This window comes from Ostrinia nubilalis, chromosome 15 (assembly GCF_963855985.1).
Source record: "Ostrinia nubilalis chromosome 15, ilOstNubi1.1, whole genome shotgun sequence".
Lineage (NCBI taxonomy): Eukaryota > Metazoa > Arthropoda > Insecta > Lepidoptera > Crambidae > Ostrinia > Ostrinia nubilalis.
The window spans coordinates 461,718-482,455 of record NC_087102.1 but is presented as its reverse complement, the minus strand read 5'-3'; the positions used below and the strand labels follow the sequence as shown (position 1 = coordinate 482,455).

The 20,738-nt window shown below is 37.7% G+C and overlaps 1 protein-coding gene and 1 long non-coding RNA gene across 2 annotated transcripts in view; one reads left to right on the top strand and one right to left on the bottom strand.

The window, feature by feature from the left end:
• Positions 1-220: 220 nt before the first annotated feature.
• On the bottom strand, positions 221-2,958 carry LOC135078630 (protein charybde-like). Its single transcript, XM_063973158.1, has 3 exons — positions 2,600-2,958; positions 1,781-2,126; positions 221-1,670 (listed from the first exon to the last, which is right to left on the bottom strand). Exons 1-3 carry the CDS (start codon positions 2,652-2,654, stop codon positions 1,586-1,588), a joined length of 486 nt encoding a protein of 161 aa, XP_063829228.1. The 5' UTR covers positions 2,655-2,958; the 3' UTR covers positions 221-1,585.
• Positions 2,959-14,923: 11,965 nt separating this feature from the next.
• Positions 14,924-20,738, top strand: part of LOC135078628 (uncharacterized) — a 38,433-nt gene continuing 32,618 nt past the window's right edge. The window contains exon 1 of the long non-coding RNA XR_010258649.1: positions 14,924-15,192. This is a non-coding gene — a long non-coding RNA (uncharacterized LOC135078628). The remainder of the gene's footprint in view (positions 15,193-20,738) is intronic.

Sequence of the window (20,738 nt, the reverse complement as noted above, 5' to 3'; positions counted from 1 at the left end):
CCTGTTTATACTATCGCCTCACTTGTTTGTTGCCTACAGCTCGACTTCATGGTAATGTCCTCGAGTTTCTTTTGTTTTCCATAAAATATCATCTGTTTGTCATCTTTCGACCTTTTTAGACATTCAATGTACCTATTCTATGTGTTCGTGTGTGTATGTGAGACTGATAAATGTGTTGGTGTAGCTTTCTAAAAGGGGTTTTGGAAAAAAAACAAGGGAATCCATTATTGAAACTATGTATTTTTTCAATAATTTCTACACTTTTTACGGTCTATCAAATAAATATCAATTATAAACAATTGATACATTTATTATTATTGTTAGTTTTGTATATGTTGATTTCAAGTTTAGAAGTTAAATGTTTTTGTAGCATTTTATAATCTTTTTGATGAAAGTGAACTCTAGTACTATGATATTGTGCGTTTAAAACACTGGACCCTACAAACATTTAGATTTCGTTTAAAAACGGTTAGTCTATTGATTTACATTTAATGTAACAATTAAACTGGATGAAGAAAATGCATTCGACTGCAATATTAACAAGTCTGTGTACGGCGTACACCTCGTCCACTGGACTCTACAGTTGCCAGCTTTGCGTGGCGATAGAAAACAATCTTACAAAAAATTACAATCTTTTATATTAACTTAAATAACTTAATACTTTTTATAACTATAATAATATAAACCTGAGATCTTTGCAAGAGGGGGCGCCAGGGGCGCTCGCTCAGCCACTCCTGCCGCCCCCCCAGTTATTGCCTCCAATCGCTCACGGCACTATTATACAGCTCTATATTCTGCTCGCATATCCTCACATTCATAAAAGTATATTTTTTCTCATTTAAATTTTATACATTACAAAAGTAGTATCACAAACAAATGTACGAACTAGTACAATTACAAAAAACGTACACATATCTCCGACCTCGGCAGAGATCGCTCTAATAAATACAATTACGATACATGAAATATACCTCTACTCAACTTCAGATAGAATTGAACTCGAAACAAAAAATAATACCTAAGACTAAATCGATCAGGGTATCATTATCACTCGCGCGGCGGCGACTGAGATCATGAGGTTCGCACCGGTTGCCGCCGCGCCACTCACGCGTCACCAACGACTCGCAACCATTAAAATATCCAATAATAAAATACAAACAATCATCGTAATGATTAACATAAGTACGGACGGCGCCTGGAGGCGAGCGCAGCGGTGGGTAGAGGGAGCGACAGGGAGGGGGGGATCGAGATCGACGCTCGCCGCCACGCGCCGTCGCGCGCTCGCCCGCGCGTTCGCCGCGCATTCGCCCGACAGCGGCGAACACCGCCGCTTTGTGAGCACAAAGCGCTGGTCGTTCGCTGTCGGCCGGCTCCGCGGCGTCTGCGGGCGCGCAACTAAAGTCGGCGCTCTTGCGCGCTTACTCTATAACTATACATTACATATCACGCTGTGCTTTTTTTCTCTTATTAAAAATATATAATAATTAATATACATATAATATTGATATTTGTTAAAATAACGATACGTAGATATCGAGGAGGGCAGTCAGTCGGCTCGCTCGCACCACGCGGTATCACAGGCGGTTCACTCGGCCTGGCCTCTGAAGAGTTTTTTCTTTTCTATCGTGAACTGGGGGCTGATAATGATGGTGCCGCTCCGCGTTAAATTTCTGTAACAATAGAAACGGGTCATTAGTTTCGCTAATCATTGCCACTCCGAGATTCAAACGAATAAGTTTGTTTCATAAAATAGTGGTTGATGAAAAAGTATGAAACTCACTTTAAAAATTGCGGCAACAGGCTAGTCCAGTTCGTCGAGTCGTGCTCTAAGTGCAGATGGATTTCGTGCGTCGTGAGCATGTTGGCGTCGATCTTGAAGGCGGCCAGGCGGCGGCCGGCCACGTCCACGATGACAGCGGCGCCCCTCGCCCCACAGGGCTCGCCCTCCGCCAGCGCTAAGATCTGCCTCGAGGCCCTGGCCAGCAGTTCCGCAGGTACCAGGACCTCGGCTGCGGCCAGCTCGCTGGCCCCCTTAGCCGCCCGGAGTTCTCTTTCGAGCCGTTGAGCCAGCGCCGCCTCCGTCGGCACCGGCATCGGCGCTTCCCGCCATGTCGGCCCGTTCCACGCTAAAACAATAGAAACACACTTTCAAATTTCGAACTTTTTCAATTTTTATTTTTAGTTACCTAAAATCTAATAGGATTAGCAAACTATCGATAACTGGATTAGATAAGTGGGACATCACTATAATCACTGTGTTTAAAATTTATTACTATCATAAAAACTAAAAAAGGCAAAAATTGAGTACCGTCAAATTAGATGAAGGTATAGTTAACTTTACTAAATGGCAGTTACAAAATGAAACCAAATAGAATTACTAACATTCAAATGGGAATCTTACTAGAACTCAAGAGCCATAAAGTTTTTGTACTGAAATCAGAAAGTGGATCGAATCGCAAGGGCAAGGGAGCGCATCGGAACAGCTGACGGCTCAGCTGAGCGCGGCCTGACAGGCCGGCCGAGGCACTGCGCGCGCCGCCTAGCAACTAACCGGCTAGAAAGCTTCCCTCACCATCTCACATGATAGAAAGTAACTCACCTTTTTCACTGTTGAATCCCACATTAAACTGATTGGTGACCGGCAGGATCTCCATGTTTTCCAAATTTTTACTTATATTGTACACTTTTAATACGAAATTTAAAGCGTTCCGCTCCGGAACTTAAACGCTAGAAAAATATCACAAGTCTCTTTTGTACTGCGAATGCGCACTGAACAACCGGCTTCACGACCGGCGACTAGTTATCGTGAAGAGATCGATGGGAAATTGAAACGTCCGGTTAACACGACTGCATCAGATCTGATCTCGTAACCTTAGGGCTTCGTCACTCGCCCTTGGCTCTGTTCGACCCACCCGACCCGGTCGCTTTGTGTGACGGACTGGCGATATGGGGAAATGCGCGGTATTTATATAGCGGGCCGCGGGCGGGTGTGCGCGGGGAGTGGCGGCGGGCGAGCGCGGGGTCCCCGCGCGCCAGTTGCGCCCGAGCGCCGAGCTTGGCGGTTGTCTCCACGCCGCTCCGTGCCGGCTTCCGCCGCGAGCCGGCCGGCTTCTTTGTTCTAGTCACGTACGCCCCCCAGTGCCCTAAAACTCTGACAAAACACCCTATCTCTCTATTCAAAACGTCTCAATCGTATCCCCAACGCGTGTGCGAAGTTTTCGGTACCGAAAGAACGTTCTAGATTTCTTTGTTCGTTTGTGATGTGGAAGTTCTTACAACGACTCGTTACCGTGTCGTTCTGCGTTGTGAGAGCTGAAGCAGTTAAGATTTGTAGCGAAAATTGTAACCGGCTTAGTATAAGTTTGTTATAGTTACGTATGTTGAAATTGTATCAGCACTGTATTGGATTATGAAAGTTGATATCGGGCGTCGCTTCGGCTAGGTAGGTCTCGGCATACAAAGATAGTATTAGATAGCAAGACTATTGTTTCATTATTGTGTTCAGGTTAAGGATTAGAATAAGCTTTTGTTTTAATGTCATGTGAAGGATTATCTTTTAAATGTATTCCTTTGTCCCATTGAAATTGTGAGTTGAGGTCATTGAAATTTGTTTGTAAAATGTATAAATCTTTTGTAACTTTATTTACATGAGTTGAATGTAATTTGTGGGTGTGTCCATCGATTGTGTACACAGTAACGTAATGATAATGTTAATGCACTGTTTAATTAGAGTAATCAAACACTTTTGACTGGCACCGGTGAAGTTATCTGTTATTATAATATAAACAATTTCAACTTCTGCAAATTCAATAACCACTTACATAACCAAGAAATTTCTGCATATTTGTTAAGCAAGTGTAATGCATCGGTAATTGTGCCGATAAATGTCGGTAAATACTTCTCATTCAATACAAACAGAAGTTGCATCACCCGTTAAAAATACACGCAAAAGAAACCATAAACTCAATAACCGGTTCTGATCTCGTTTTTTGCACTTTGAAATGGAGCGATAAAGCAAAAAAATACTAAATCACTGTTCTGTAAAAAACAACAAGCCTAAGTGCCATAATAGAAAAAGTCATATAAGTTATCTGCAATTTCAAATTGTCAATTTGTCTTGAGATTAAATTTTAGCAGATAAATTTATGAGAGAGTTGTTTATCGCAATGTTATCATGAGCAGATTTATGCTCATATCTTTATGGGAACAAAGCCAAAGTGATATCCATCCAAGATTCTAAACATTCATCATTCATGAAAACAAATTTGTTAAGTGTCTAAATGCGGTGAATTTTGAAAGTAGAGAAATTACGAGAAAGTTGAAAAAATTTCGAAATGAAAAACCCAGTAAAAATATGTTTTATGGAAAAGGGAACAATAAAATATCTACTTAATAACTTTTGCACTGAAACATTATTAACAGAATCATCAGAATAGAAATAAGTTGTCAAAGTAGAAAATAATTGGAAGACCACAAGAAATTTTCAAAGTCGAAAATTTCTCAACGAAGTAGAAAATAACGAATAACGAAGTTCCAAAAACAATGAGCTTAGCAACCGAATCGCGGTGAGGCAACCATAAAAAAGCTTAGCAAAAAGAGGAAAGCAAAAAGGCAGTTGCTAAGCGAGCCGGCGTTCTGGCCTTGGCGAGTGACTCACCGACACGCAGTCGCGGCTTTATCGCTGTTATTACTTATTATATTTCCTATCGATGATGACTTTCAATTAAATTGTATTCTTCTTCTTTAAGTTTTTTACGTAAAACAAAAAATAATCTCTATCTTTGAAAATTACGGAAATGTGAAAATAATTTCAAAACGAAAATATTATACAGTCTCATTGTCTATTCCTAACGCAATTGTTTATCTCTGTTTTTCACTCGCTTGTCGCTACTCGTAAAAAGATTATTTCAGAACTGTCATTTTGCAAATCGCTTTTTAGGAGTCAGTGATTTTTAAATGCTAAACCACTAATCCAATTTTTTGGTTTTGTTCCCATACAGTAAAAATTGTGTTTCAAAAAATGTTGTCTCAAAAATTACAAAAAAAGGTAGGTACGCTATTACTTTTTACTTATCTGCTTTCGTACTCTGAAATTATTTCCTCTATAATTTAGTTATTCACGTGAAATTATCAGGCAAGATAAACTCCACGTTCAGTGTTTACTTTGTCACACAGTTATAGGTATGGCCATTGTTATCTGCGTGATATAACGGCACAAACATCCCGCGTCGGATACAACATCGTATTCATAACTATCCGTGAGGCAAACCACACGATAACCCAAGATTCGCGGCAGTTCGCTTATTACAAACATAACCCACGAATAAAGTACGATAAGGTTCGAGAAAATCTAAAATCAAAGTTGAATCATTTTCAGAAAGATCGAAACTCGAAACGTAGCATCCTCAGAAAGCGATCAAACCGGCGCTTCATGTTTCAAGTCGAGATCCCCAACCTGTTTCCACAGATACAAACAAGTTGCACACAATTCGCCCCTTCCGCTCGAGAAAAAGAAAAAAGTCGAACGACGAACGAGTCCCCCGCGATCGCTTGTCTCGACTAGTCTCAACTTGTCCTGGGATCGAATCGTCCCTAACAAGTCACACAAGTTGCACAACTCGATTGTTCAACTTGCTGAAAAATTAATTTTCGAATTTACTTATTCGGTTTTTTCGGATCCTACGAATTTCAATACAATATCCATATGAATGTTTTTAAATTACGAAAGCAGAAAAACAGACGAATTATAAGATATGAATGTTAAATTTTAATTAACTCGTTCCATAATGCATTAGGTGGTCTCATGCTTTGTTTGCTATTATACTATTTATAAATAGACGATCAGACGCTTCTGTTTGGGCTAATCGGCCGATTAAAGGAGTTTCGTTTATGTGTTTAGCGTGTGTAGTGTTCGTAACGTCTTCATTCGTGTGGGTTGGAGCTCATTTGTATGGCGGGCGCTCGCCGTAATCAGTATTCAAGTCGTACAAACATCGTGCCAAGTTTAGGCAATAGTCATTAGCAATTTTAAAGCCGTTTTGTTTATGCCGAGTTTCTTAGTCGGAGACTCGACACGTGTGCCCATTGTAATGTTTTACAATGTTACATTTGCTTTAAGTTTAGACACCATAAAATGAACTTTCGATTTGAATTTTAGCTTTATGCATTGAAAGGATTATTGATTGTTACCTTTATGGTTACTGTTACATAAATATTTTTTAAGGAAGTGTTATTTGAATGTGCTGTGTCGTCAGCTTCGTTTGAATATCTTAAATAATGTGTAAAGAACTTTACGATAAGCGATATTTAACACTGTTATCATTTCTCTATTTGGACAACTTATCGTATTATGTATTTACGTGTTTTATATTTGGAAATAAATATGTTACTGGTATAAATTTACTTTTATTTTTACAAACTAAAACCCTGACAGCCTATAGGTAGGTAGTAATACGAATAGATATTAATATCGTATTAAAGTCAGACGATATTAGTAATATAGGTTATCTTTGGTTAATAATAATTATCTCTGAATGTGTGTGGCGAACAGTTATCATCTCAGGTCATTTAGTTATACCATGTCATAGTATTTGGCAATTTAGATAAAGGAATAATGATCGTTTCAAGTTAGATTATCTGGTCGTGGGACGTACATTATTATTATTATTGGCACTGAACCAAAAGTGTAATTGAAGAGATAACAATATTTTTTAAAATACATAAGCAGGTTTTTTCTAATATTCAGACAAAACTGAAGTAACATCTAGTGGTTCCAACTTTTTCCTGCCTCAAGCACGGTTCTGCTGCTTTCCTTGAAATTCTAAAGTCAATTCAAGGTAGTTTAGACCAAATACTTACAAAGTCAAACACATTAGCGATATTAGTGCTCAGAAAAGTGTTTTATGATAGAAAGAGGATCAAAATTGTAAGTCTTAGCATCATCAACGCAACAATTATTGTGAGTTCATCCATCATTAGCTCATAAAACCTTAGGCAGAGTTGCACCATCTTACTTTTACTTCAACAAATGTCAAAAATCTGTCAAACTCCATACAAAAATCACAGGTTATCGTTATAGTTACTGTTAAAATTAGGCGGTGAGACTCAGCCTTAGTCTCATCTCAGATTTGTAACGCAGTAGTAACAGTAATTTATCTCAAACTAAAACCGGTCTCTGAGATACACAATTAGGAAGCTGACTGTGGAAATGAGGCAGATTTTTTAACTTACATTTGCCACAGAAATTATAACTGATGAGGTAGATGTGTTTTGGCTGGAGACCACGACTTGGCAGACAGCGTGAGGTGGGGAACCGTGGAGCAAGGTGGGAATCTTAAGTAGGTATATGCATAGGAAATAATGATGGGTCATAAGGTGAGGTCTCTAAACGAGTAAAACCATATGATAGACAGATAGCTAGCATTTATTTGCAACTTATTAACACTCAATTAGTAAAGTTGCAGCATAACATTAATAAAAAAACAGCAAGAGATAAACACGTATTAAATCAATGATAGACGTAGAAGATTACGTCACCGTCGTGGCAGAATTAAATAACTGACACTTTTGGCAAAAACCACTTTTTCCACTTTTTGTATAGTAGAAAGTGTTACCTATATTTTGGTCTTACTCTCGTGGCAATATCTATGATATTTCCAAAGATATCTTCAGTTGAGTGAAACTGTTGACCATAAATTACAACTCTATTTGTTGTAGAATTTACGTGGCAAAACTGAATAAGTGACTTTATTTAATTCTGCCACAACTCACTGCGAAACATTGCTTCAAAATACTTGTACTAAGAAAGTCAATAAGTGACTTTATTTAATTCTGCCACAACTCGATCCGAAACATTTCTTCAAAATACTCGTAAAATTGTGTTTTTTTTTATTTATTTCATTTTTGTAACATTTCTTTAAATGTTACTTTTAATTTCAATGTTCATTACTCAGATGTTGAATCTGGATAGTTACCTTCATCATCATCATCATTTCAGCCTTATAGGACGTCCACTGCCGAACATAGGCCTCCCCCAATGATTTCCAATATGACCGGCTGGTAGCGGTCTGCATCCAGTGCTTTCCTGCTACCTTTATGAAGTCCACGTTGTGCTTTCCGGTACGTGCCCTCCTCTCCAGAACCTTCTATTTCTCAGTTCTGCCTATTATTTGCCCTGTCTCTTGTACAGAAAAACCGAGCATAACCCTCTTCAAAGCACGCTGTGCAACTTTGAGCTTATTTATAAGGCCTATAGTAAGAATGTCGCGTTCTCGAGCCGTATATCATCAATGGTAAAACACATACAGATTGTAGATTTTCGTCTTTAGGCACTGAGATATTTTGGACGAAAGGATGTTGTGTAGTTTCCCGAACGCTGCCCAGCCAAGTTGGATTCGACCTCTTTCTCTACCTAGCTGAAACGTTTGTCCGAGGTAGACATACTTGTCAACAATCTCGATATTCGAGCTCCTAACCGAAACTGGGTAGGGCGCAACATAGACATTCGACAAAATCTTCGTTTTTCCATGTTGTTCACCCGAAGGTCTACCTTTTGGGAGATTAAGGTCATCGTGCATTGTGCCGAGGTCTCCCACTGATTTTGCCATGACCACACAATATCGTCGGCAAACCGAAGGTGAGTGATGTACTCGTCGTTGATGTTTATGCCGGATCTTTTCTAATCAAGGAGTTTGAAAGCGTCTTCCAATGCAGCGGTGAATAGTTTCGAAGATCCGGAGATATAACATCTCCCTCATACCTCGCTGCAGAGGAATCGCCCTCGTACTCCACTCCTGTACTCGGACCAACATGGTGGCGTTTCTGTACAAGCACTTCAGCACCTCGATATGTACCGATACTTTTCAGAAACCGGCTTGTTCGGAAGGCTGGAAGTCATCGAACCTACGCGCGAGATCATTCGTGACAACTTTCGAAAACAGCTTGTAGACATGACTCAGAAGCGAGATGGGTCAGTAATTCTTCAGCAAGGTTTTATCCCCTTTCTTGAAGAAGAGTACCACCACGCTTCTGTTCCGTGCCTCTGGCGTTGTTCCCTGGAGTAAGACGAAGTTAAATAGTCTCTGAAGGACTTGACTTCAATGTCGATGTTCCACCCGCGTTCAGAAGCTCCGAGGTTATTCCGTCATCACCGGTGCCTTGTTGTTCTTTAGGTGTTTGCGAGCCATCCTAATCTCGTATAGGCTGATAATGCTGATATCCAAAATATCTTCGTCGAGGTATATAGCTGTCCATAAAACTTTTCAATCTCACCCAGAACCTCGGCTTTTGTTGACGTTACACTATCTTCCGCAGTCTTCAGCTTCGTCAGCTAGCTTCGACCAATAGAGTTGTCTCTTGCGAACACTTTCGAGCCTTGGTTCCGCTCTATCGCCTATTTAATACTATTTGTATTAAAGTTGCGAACATCATGTCGCAAGGACTTCCATATCTGTATATTGAGCTGCCGATGTGCTTTAGCGTCAACGGAGATCTGCAGTGACATTGAACGTCGTTCTGCTATGACTTGAGGGTAAGGGATCCCTATGGATCCCTAGGGAGAGATCTCTATTACAGTTTTATTGTTTTTGGATTATTTTAATTTTGATATTCATTTCGATGTTGGTTCTTTCAATTTAATTTCAATGTTATAGGAATCTGATGTTGATGGTTACCATACCAATTTGTTAAACATTTATAGGTATTAAATAAGTAGGTATGTTCTAGTATTATTTAACAATTTTACAGATTTTGACTAAAATCGCAATAACAAAACAAATAAAATAAAATGAATAAATGAATAAATTAACATTTAGGTCAATAAAAGTGTGGCAAAATTAAACAAGTGTACTTATTCAATAGAAATATTCGTTTTTGTAATACCTTGGTTGTGGTAAAACTAAATAAGTGACATACAAAAACTAAATAACTGCAACTTTGTTGTAAAATACGGTTGTGGCAAAACTAAATAATTACATTTTTATTTTTTTTATTTAAAATAATACAAAGTAACACCATCGAAGAATATTGAATTAATAAAGGTAAATTGCTGTATAAAATATCAAAAGACCGACAGTAAAAAAAATTTACCCTTAAAAGTTATCGCCATTTTTAACGAAAAAAAACACAAAAACGTGAATATCTCGCAACTTTGGTTTTGTCAGTTATTGATTTTGTCACGACGGTGACGAATTTAATACTTGTATCCTGTAGAATATAGAGGTTGGGGCTGTAATTTCGGTATTAGTTATTGGGTTTAGTCTAGTCTGCTTTTAATATACAATTTCAATAGAACAGCTTTCATGTAAAGGCATTTATATCTTTTGTCTCCGGTGTAGGCTTGTTGGCCAACATCACCATTGTTTTGGGATTTGCAAATTCTGTCAAAAACAAACGGTTAAAAACAATACATTGTTACAAAAGAACAAAGTCCTTAGTAACTGAGTAGTGTAAAAAGATCCATTATAAAATATTTAGTTACATAATCAAATGTAATGCCATCCAGAAATAAATAATCGTAGGGTCTGACATGCTTTGCGATGCGAGCCTATGTTCTAAGTGAACTGAAACTTATAAAAAAAATATTACGTTTTCATCATGAGCTTGCTTCAATGTTGCTATTGAGCAACTTTGATCGGGATAGACTTATGAAATTGCATATTTGATTCTTGATTGATATCTTCTAGCTACTGGTTAGTATTTCCTTTATACACAGAGACCCCCAAGGTGAGTGTAGTTGTACTGACACAAGTGATATGAGCCACTTCAGTTACGTACACTTTCGTATTGGCGACCCGCCAGCGGGTTCACAAGAAACACTAAAGGTTAAGATAGGGCATAGTCGCGAGTATGGCAGCTCTGGCTAAATGATTAATGGGGTAAAGATTTTGGTGTGGTTTGACATTGAACTGTAACTTCTGTCTTAGGCAAAGATTCAAAATAACTAAAGATAAACTCAAACCACTCCAATCTCACCACGCCCGCTATTTGACAGAGGCTTGTCAACTTTCCAAAATACCTACTGACTGAGGTAGGTACTTGACAGTGTTTACTGTTAGTTTTGACAGCACATAAGATGAACAAAAAAAATAAAAACCTCAAACAAAGACCGGTCGTTCAAGGATCTTACAAAAAGTTAGAAAAACAAGAATTCCTAATTATGAAAATAACGAATTAAATCATCGATATTTATAATTCGTCAAAACACGCCTGTCGGCTGTCCCATTGTTTCAAAATACATGTGTTTCGTTCTACACCGACATTGTCCGCTCTGACACTACAATACATAATACATACATGATTCGCGCCAATAGAACTAACCATTTTGTAAATTGTATGATTTATAAATCGCCTTACACTTTGATTGAACTGTAACGTGACAGTGTCCTCCACATTAATCTTAATTATACTTCTACGATCATGAAAAAGGGCTATGTAGTTACTTAGGCTGGGTTACACCATCTTACTTTAACTTTAACAAACGTCAAAAATAGGAGTATGTCTCCATACTAATAATCTTATACTAATATTATAAATGCGAAAGTTTGGATGTCTGGATGTTTGTTACTCTTTCACGCAAAAACTACTGAACGGATTTTGATGAAACTACAGTATTATTGTTTATAACCCAGAATAAACCTATAGGCTATAATTTATGACGGTCTGTGACAAACTGAATTTTACGCGGGTGAAGCCAAAGGCCAAGTACTAGTTACTTAGGCTGGGTTGCACCATCTTACTTTAACTTTAACAAGCGTCAAAAATAAATGTCTAACTCCATGCAAAATCATCGATTGTCGTTATAGTTAATTACCGGTAAAGTTAGGTGGGGCCTTACTTTCATAGACATGCCTTGCAAATATTTAGCGTTTTAAAATAATCCTACATTTCATTTTAACCATTGTTCTTACTTTGAAAATATTATTATGTCATAGATAACTAATAAATCAATTAGTGTTTCATTTTAAAGCTGAAACATAAATGGAAACAAGTTCTCGATAGAAAAAAGACCGAAAGATGATCCTTCTAATACTCTTTTTTTCGTTTTATAATCAGATGTGCTAATATTTGAATCCCAAATTTTGTATATTAGTAAGGTAATAACCGATTCTAAACATTGACCAAATTATTTTCTTTAAAAAGTTTGATTTTTCAATAAATAAATGATTTCCGATTTGTCGCTTACGTTATTTTATTCTGCGCCGCGCGCGCTATTGCTGTCTCTTTCCTCGCACGGAGAAGTCATATCTCAATCCCTCTGTCTGTGTACGGGGTATTCAGTCGGCCGAAAACTTGGACAATGTTCGTTCTCCATACATTGTTCGCCGTTAGATCAACAGTGCCGAAAAAATACTTTCTAGGTACTAAATGACACAAATCTTTATGTAAGAACAATTATTCCTGGCGGACCAATTCTATAAACTTATTGATAGCAATATTGTTATCATAACCTCTTACTTACTAGTATTGTATTATAATATTGTATGCACATCGATTTGGGAGATGTTCTGTATTGTAGTTGTCGCAGCCAAATTGTATTATAATATTGGACGGGTTTTGGAAATAGCTCGGCGTTCCACTTTTATCATTTACTTACTTACATTTTGCACGTAAATAAATAACATGAATCCTATGTTTACTTTCCACTCTTGACATTTAACACGTGACTTACCAAACTAACTATCTCCATGGTTACCGTCTTAGTCTATGCATGACTAGGGATTGAACAACTTTTAATTGAATATTATTAACAATTCTCGATAATTTTAATCGATTGAAAAATATTCGGTATTTGAATCGAAAGGTATATTCAATTTTATCAATATCAAAATATTCAATTTTAATAATAAAATAAATATTATTTACTACCACCTATGAAATGTTCTGAAAATTGCCTGGAGCGCTCCCCCAATCCTGGGTTTTCCCTTTCCAAACTGAGAGGACATCATTTTGGTTCTATCGATACATTATAAAGGTAGGTACTTAATATTTGAAATGTATTACCAATTATTGTTATAAGCATGTTGAGTGAATAAAACTTTCAATTCTATTAGAACTTTAGACATTTCTCTCACTTTAAGCGGCATTGGATTTTTCATCGGATTTTGAAACTGTTACAGATATATTAAAGATGATCCCATATTTATGTCATTGTCAATATCAGTATTATGATCACAATTCTTTTTATTTTATTCATGACCTTTTAGACCAGTTGGACACATTAGATTTCTATACAACTTTATTTACAATAAACAGATTTTTTTTTTAAATTAAGGCAAACTTAACTCTAAACAAAATAAAAATATAAACTTATATTACTCAAAAATAAAAGTGTGTCCGTGAGGCAAAGAGGCGAGAATGCTGGCTGCATTTCCTCGCTGAATGGCAATACTAAGCCTTTGTGCAAGGAAAGAGCCAGCATTTAGATTTTCCGAAATTTTAATTAATTTAGGGGAAATGGTCCGAAACAGTAATTTAGCATTCGGTCCCCAAGGTCCGAAGGTCTCGACACCAAAAGGCGCAAATATGTAATCATTAGAAAGTGACTCATATTTGCGCCGTTTGGCTAACTCAGCCGACTCTGCTGCAGCCCCAGCTTTAGCGACTGATTCCCTGAGGTGGGAAGGGGCTAAAGTATCGACACATGTAGCGTCCCAAACTAAAGCCCGTCCCCGTTCCCAGGGAACCAGAGTGAGACCATCAGGTCTCTTGCCATCATCACGGACCAATCCACGTGGTTCTAACGTGGAAGGAACGTTGATGCTGGCAAGGGCTCTCCTGATGGCGTCGTTGAGAGCAGCGTGTCGGGCGAGACGACCAGCACTTTGCTGGCAACATAGACCGTGGTGACCGAATTGGTCCACCTCTTTGCCACAGGGACACGTGTGGGGTACACAGATTGGTGCACCGAGGCGTAAGCCCACACACACCCGGAAAGACTCATTGTCAAAAAATGTTCCGAGATTTTTGGAGGGAAGTGCATTTAGCCAGTGACCGGATTCCCTACAAGAAACCGCTAAGAGCCTAGCTTTGTTAGTATCACTGATAGAATTTTGAACAAGGTGGTTAAAAGTCTCTTTCGCTAGTGGAGCGTCCCAGAGTTTTTGATGATGACGTTCCTTTGGGACGTCCTCACTAGGACAGAGACTTTTCCAAGATTCTTCCGCCTCACTAATTTCATCTAAAAATGTGCTGTTAAAAAAAATTTTTTTGACGAGGGGAAGAGTACTGTAAGCGGACGAAAGAAAGGCGGGTAAAGCAACACTAGAAATTTTGCGTATGCCGATACCACCGAGCCGAATAGGGAGTGTGGCTTGTAGCCAGGAATTATCATTGAGTTGCAGATTTAGAATTTTTTCAAGGGAAGATCTAAGGGTCGAATCTATCACATCCAAATAGTTGTTTTTTTTCCAAACTGGACTTGCACGGAGAGTATATGTAAATTTAGGGACAAATAGGCAATATTTTAAAATAGTGAAAGCAATATGAGAATTTAGATGTTCCAGCCTGGACGCTTGCAATATATTTTTAACTTTTAATTAAAATCTAGTCATACTGTAGCAATTTGGACGATTTATTTTATTTACAAGATCGGTATCTTATTGTCTATGATGACCGCAATCAACATCACTATTACGTGGATTCCTAACAATGAAGTACGGCATTGCCTTGTGCCGATTTTACATAGATTTTATCGACACAAATTATGGAACTTCATAGGATATGGAGCAGGCCACGCCCTAAAATGTCCGGATGTCGTCATAGTATTATGGAATACATATAAAAGACTTTTATTATTTCATTTTCTAATCCTCAAGTGTCCATTACAATCTAATTAATATTTATGTATTCAAAAAGTAAGAGATCAATTTTGATACTTTACTGCTGTGCCCAGGAATCTGAGGCCGTTTCTGACAATGTCCTTTGATGACAACGGACCTGCGCTCGGTGGAACTGGACACGGATTGCACTGACAATAAAATTAAATATCGTCGATCGCGTACCTACTTGCTACAGCGTTCTTAAATTATTTTCATGAAACCTTTAGTTGTGTCGTGAATATTAACTATTTATCCTGTACAACTATATAGTGTAAATTGTGAAAAAGATGGGCAATAAAAGTAAACCAAAGTGGACCAAGCGACAAAATTTAAAACGCAAAAGGGAACAAGTCCGTAATTTAAGAGCAATGAAAATGTAAGTATTATACCTAGTTATTAACATAAAAAAATGTACCTACCTACCTACAGATTAAGAGCTGGTGAACGCCAGACCTACGTCATTTTTTTTTGTATTTGTTGTGTACCTTTCGGAAATAAAGTTTTATTTTATTTTATTTATTATTTATTTATTTATTTATTTATAAAAGCTGAAAGTTTGTCAGCGTATGCTCCCAATATAGGTTAGAATGTTGGTGAATCATGAAGTTTGGGTCATCGTGGCTTTGGCAGCTACCCTCAAAAGATTGTCTGGCAAGGAGTTGGAACTGTCAAAACTCTCTAGCTATTAAGGAAACTCCTTCTAATTCTTGTCCAAATATTATTTAAATAAATAATCAGCCTTTATGGTACATATAACGAAAGCCTAACTTTTACGGTGGCCTTTGCTGTATCATTGGACTGAGTAATTCTATTAACGTTGTAATGTACGGCGCGAATTTAAAATTTTACTGATTTTACGAAGCGAGAGACAGACCAGACTGTAACGCTCACGGGGTGCGGAGTGAAATGGGCGGAGCTTGTTTATAACAAACTAGCTTTTCGCCCGCAGATTCACCCGCGTGTGAAATTTTGTCTGTCACAGAAAAACTTTACCGCGCGCGTCCCCGTCCCTGTTTCAAAAACCAGGATAAAAACTATGTCCTTTCCCGGGACACAAATTTCATCAGTCAGTGCAGTGGTTTAGGCGTGAAAGCGACACAGACAGACACGAGTTACTTTTGCATTTTGCAATTTTGCGACGGTAGCCAACTGGAGCCGACGGCGGCCGAGCGCAGTCGCTCGTGTTCCGAGGAATACGTTTGGAGCCGACCGGCTTCCGAGCAACGCATGCTCGCGCATCCGATCGGATTGAAATGAGTTCTTAGAGTTGTCGACTGACTGACAAACGACTCTAAGAACTGTTCATAAAATACTATCTGGGGGCACGGCAGTGCCCCCACCAAGTCGAGCAAAAAAGCGGCACGGCCGTACCATCCTTTTCTCGAAGCAATTCAGGCCATTTTCGACCCCCTGTAACTTCGTTGTGGATTAAACTAGAAGACTGAATTTTCAGTAACCATGCAGGCATTGTAAAGACACGTTATATTTCAAATTTCATTCAATTTGAACCAGTAGTTTAAGAATTATAACGGGTCAAAGTTTCTTAATTTTGTCACTCACTGACTCACTGACTGACTCACCGATCATCAAAATTCTAAGACACTTCTAGCAGACCTAGAAGCTTCAAATTTGGAATATAAGTAGTGTTTGGTGTATGAATCAAGGAAAAACTAAAATATTTGGGGGCACGGTAGTGCAACCGCCAAGTCGAGTAAAATTTTTCAATTTCGGTCCAGTTTTCTAGATACATAACTGTAAATATATTGACTTGGCCATCGCATGAAAACACGTGTAAATTAAATTATTTAGTGCGATGGCCAAGTCAATAATTTATGTAAAACGTTAAAGATTTCCTGGCCTGGACTTGGTATTACATGGATCTCACAACTTTTTACCGTAGAACAACTGAGTTGCGAGACTTGGTTTTTTTGACAAGTATTGTTTTTGATGGGATTTTCTTTACGTCCGTATAAGTGCGCTCCGACGCGCGCCGGTCAACGAGAATCGTCCCTCTTCTTTCATCGAGATTTGAACTCAAACCACAAACTATTTACATTCCAAAGCTACTAGAACAAGATGCGATTATATACGTCATTTGCGTGCTTTTTATAACAACTGTCATATCAAATATGCCGTGGTGTATAAAACAGATGTTTAAAAATAAAGTAAAATATTCGGGCGCCGCCCGCGTCACGGGTTCGGGAATGTCCGGGAAGTCCAAGGTTCGTTCCTGATCGGGCACTTCTTGTTTTTCCACTTTTTGACGTAATACCAATATAAAAATGACGCAAGAACTACACCTATGATTGACATAGGGATTACGCGTTTCCTCGTTCGTAAATTCAGTTATTTATTAATACTGTTTATCAATATCCAGAAAAATAATTTATTTTATGTAAGTTGTTTTGTATTCATTAAACCGTCTTAATATATAATAATATGCCAGCCACAGTGTCAGTATAAAAACTGTAGGCAAATGCTACGTAACTTTTTAATTACCTATTACAAGATCTTTATGAGCCTGTTTCAAATAAGATACATTGATTTAGTTCATTAAGATATTTAATTTAACTGATATTTCAGTTGGTTTTAATTTATTTATGACTAATACACGAGTACAATTGCCTACTCTGTCATAATAATGTTTATAATATCATTTCCTTCATTTATTACACAACACCAGGCCACAAACAGTAATACAATACGTATTACGAAATCATTGTCCTCATGAAGAGGACAAAATAATACTTTCAGATCATATTTCTGAAATGTGCAACTTTTTACCCGACTGCGCGACACAAAGGAGGATAAAGATTTTTTGAACATAGATTTAAAAATGAAAATTAGTCACTTATGATGACTACTAAAGATTAATAACTACAACTTTTCATTACTAGACTTCTGCAGTTTTCAGGAATTTCAGTTGTGTAAAAGAAAGTCGTTCATTTCTAGGCTCTCTTAAGTACTACTTACTTTATGTTCTTGGAATAAAGCCCAAATGATAAACTGTATTCATTCGTACGTAGTAAAATTGTCTATTTATTTGTCGGTCTTATCGCTACCTACCAATCTCTTCCAGACTTTTGTCAGGGACAGTTGTTTGTATACGTACCTAGTACCTACGTATGTTCATTTTGAGAAGTATCTGTGAGCCAGATCTAAGTTAGCAACAAACGTCTTCAACTTTCACTGCCTTTGACATTGTTCAAAGTTTATTTATACTGCCGCGTGGAGGTGTGTCGCCGCGGGACTCAATAAAAATAATGGTGACCTACATTTTAAACCGGTTTATTTCACACTTATTTTTAACAAAACCGTTTTATGTGGAGTACTTACTCTATCTGGAGGGCTAATATTAAACTTAAGAAAAAATCGGTTTTTAACACATTAAAAGGATGCCTCAATATGTAGGTAAAGTACTGAAAAAAAAAACCAAATGATACCAAATAAAGATTTTTTTATTTCAAATATTTTCGTAGTTCCATCGGTTCCAGTATGAACTGCCATGATTTGGAGGACCAGTGATCAATAGCTAGTCACGAGATCGCGAACGGTAGCCAACCGGTCCGGACCGGCGAGGGACCGCTACGTCGCGCGCGCAAACCGCGCTATTATTATACTGTTGCTAGGCAGAACAGAAAGCCTTTGTTCGCTTTTTATTTGTGCCACAGGGCGGGGAAAACAGCCACTGCACTCATACATCGTTTGTGCAAATGTTCAAGCTGCTTGAAGCAGACCATTTTATCCACTCCTAAAATCATGTAAAATGTAAAGATTATTGGTTTCTTAAGCCACTCTCCTTACTAGCCGGCATATTTTGAGCAAAATAGCTCGTTTTTCACTTTCGTTTTACGTTTTTCAGTGTCTAAATTTAAAAAAAGAAACTAAGTATAGAAATTAAAGCTAGACAGAGAACTTAAATATAATGTAATTAATGTATCACTTACCATCAGTTCACTTCCTCGCCACAATTTTGCTGGCTGTTCTACTCTCGCTACGCCACTATAATGATAGAGGGTATTTTTAACAATGTATGATTTTTTATATGGGGTTCTGATTGCGATTGTGTTCCCAACAATAGTCCGTGGAAATACGAAATGGTGATTATTAAAAGGTGTAACAAAGAACATGGATTTGGAGAAAACCAAATTAAGGTGTGCTGTGAAATTAGCCGAGTTATTCAAGTTATACAATTTTATGGCGTCATTTGGTGTCCGAAGTTATTTTTGGACCGTGATGGAGTTGTGGAAACTTACAAAGAGGTTTCACTCAATTTTATTTCTGGCCCGATATTACTCGTTTGAACTTTGGTAATATTTTTTGTGACCAGTCTAATTTAGTCCTTGGATCTAATAATAACCCGAAATTGGATATTTTAAATAGAATTTGGATAAGGTCCTGTATGAAATTAATTGAAATATTGTTGCCAATCATGGAAAACCTAAGATTGTGTGCTAGATTATAACCTGCAGCTGGCGTGCTTGTTCAATAAGCAAGCCATATTTATTTTGTCATAATAAATAAGGTACCTACCTACTTCAAAACTTATTCCACTCAAGCTATGAAAGTGTTAATAATAACTAACATGAATATTCATAAGCATAGCTAAATCTATTTGGAAGCCAAAATAAGAAACTTTAATGGACGTTTTAACACTTCAATGCAAATCGCCTCCTTTTATGGAGACCTCAATACGCACGCCTTTTGAGGCGCACACAAAAAGTGGTCATTGTTAGTGATTAGTGCCTCCAAGCAAGCAGCCGGGATCCCGGGACGTATTTATTCCCGGGACACACCAATATAATTGTTAGGCCTCCCCCGATACGCACAACTGAGTCCTGGTAACTTTTCTTTCACAACACAATTAAATTAAAAAAGTGAGACTTTTAAACTCGGAGCTTCTGAGGTTCGATTCCAGGGTAGGACAAATTCAGTTAGTGAATTTGCTAACAGTTTGTTGTATTTATAAGATAATCACACAATCGTTTACGGGATGTTTCTAAAATTAAATTATGATGACCTACATTACAATTTATTACAAGGTAACGATCATGTAGATTAAGAGTTTATTAATTCCGAGATCCCGGGGTCTAACTTCGAAATTCGTGAAATCCCGGGATTCTAAATACGGCCCCTCATTGTTAACTCTAGTAAATGATGCAATAACATTTTCAATTGGCACAGTATATTTGAGAATTTAGACTTATTCGTGATAAAAAATATTGAGTATCGAAACGCTACTAGAAATGCGCTTGATTTTAAATCATTGTTTTCCAATGTATTTGTTTATTTTCAATCCATGATTTAAAGTGATATCAAAGCAAACCCGCCTATGATACAACTAGAGAAAAATCAATTAATTGCTGAAAGTAGAAAATAATTGATAAAAGTGTATTTTTTTCCTTGTGATCAAAAGCGGCACAATATTAATTTATTTGAATAAACATTTGTTAAATATAATGTAATTAGCTTTTATACTGAATGAATTTAGGTTTTTTTTAATTATTAGTTCTAGCAGGCCTGTTCATCTCCGCGAGTTTACATCGAAAACAAAACACGCACGATGGCCCACCTACAGGATACTATTAGACAAGGCCTCACATTCGAGCGAACATTGACTCACGCACGCGTATTCTTGTGTATGATGGAAGAAAATAAAGAAAATGGTGTACTAAATACTGTGCAGTATTTAACTGCCTAAATAATAATAAAAACATAGAATCTACTTTTTTAAGTGGCCTCAAGACACTGAGAGGTAAATAAGTAGTTAATATTATTCATGATAATTCATGCTAAATCATGTATTTCCTCCGCCATTTTCCGCAGTTTGGCACCTCACGTCACATCATTTTACCGAAGTCAGCCCTATAGCTTCGGCGCAGTGCCGATCACTGACGTTTGTCAACAAAATGGTGCTTGACT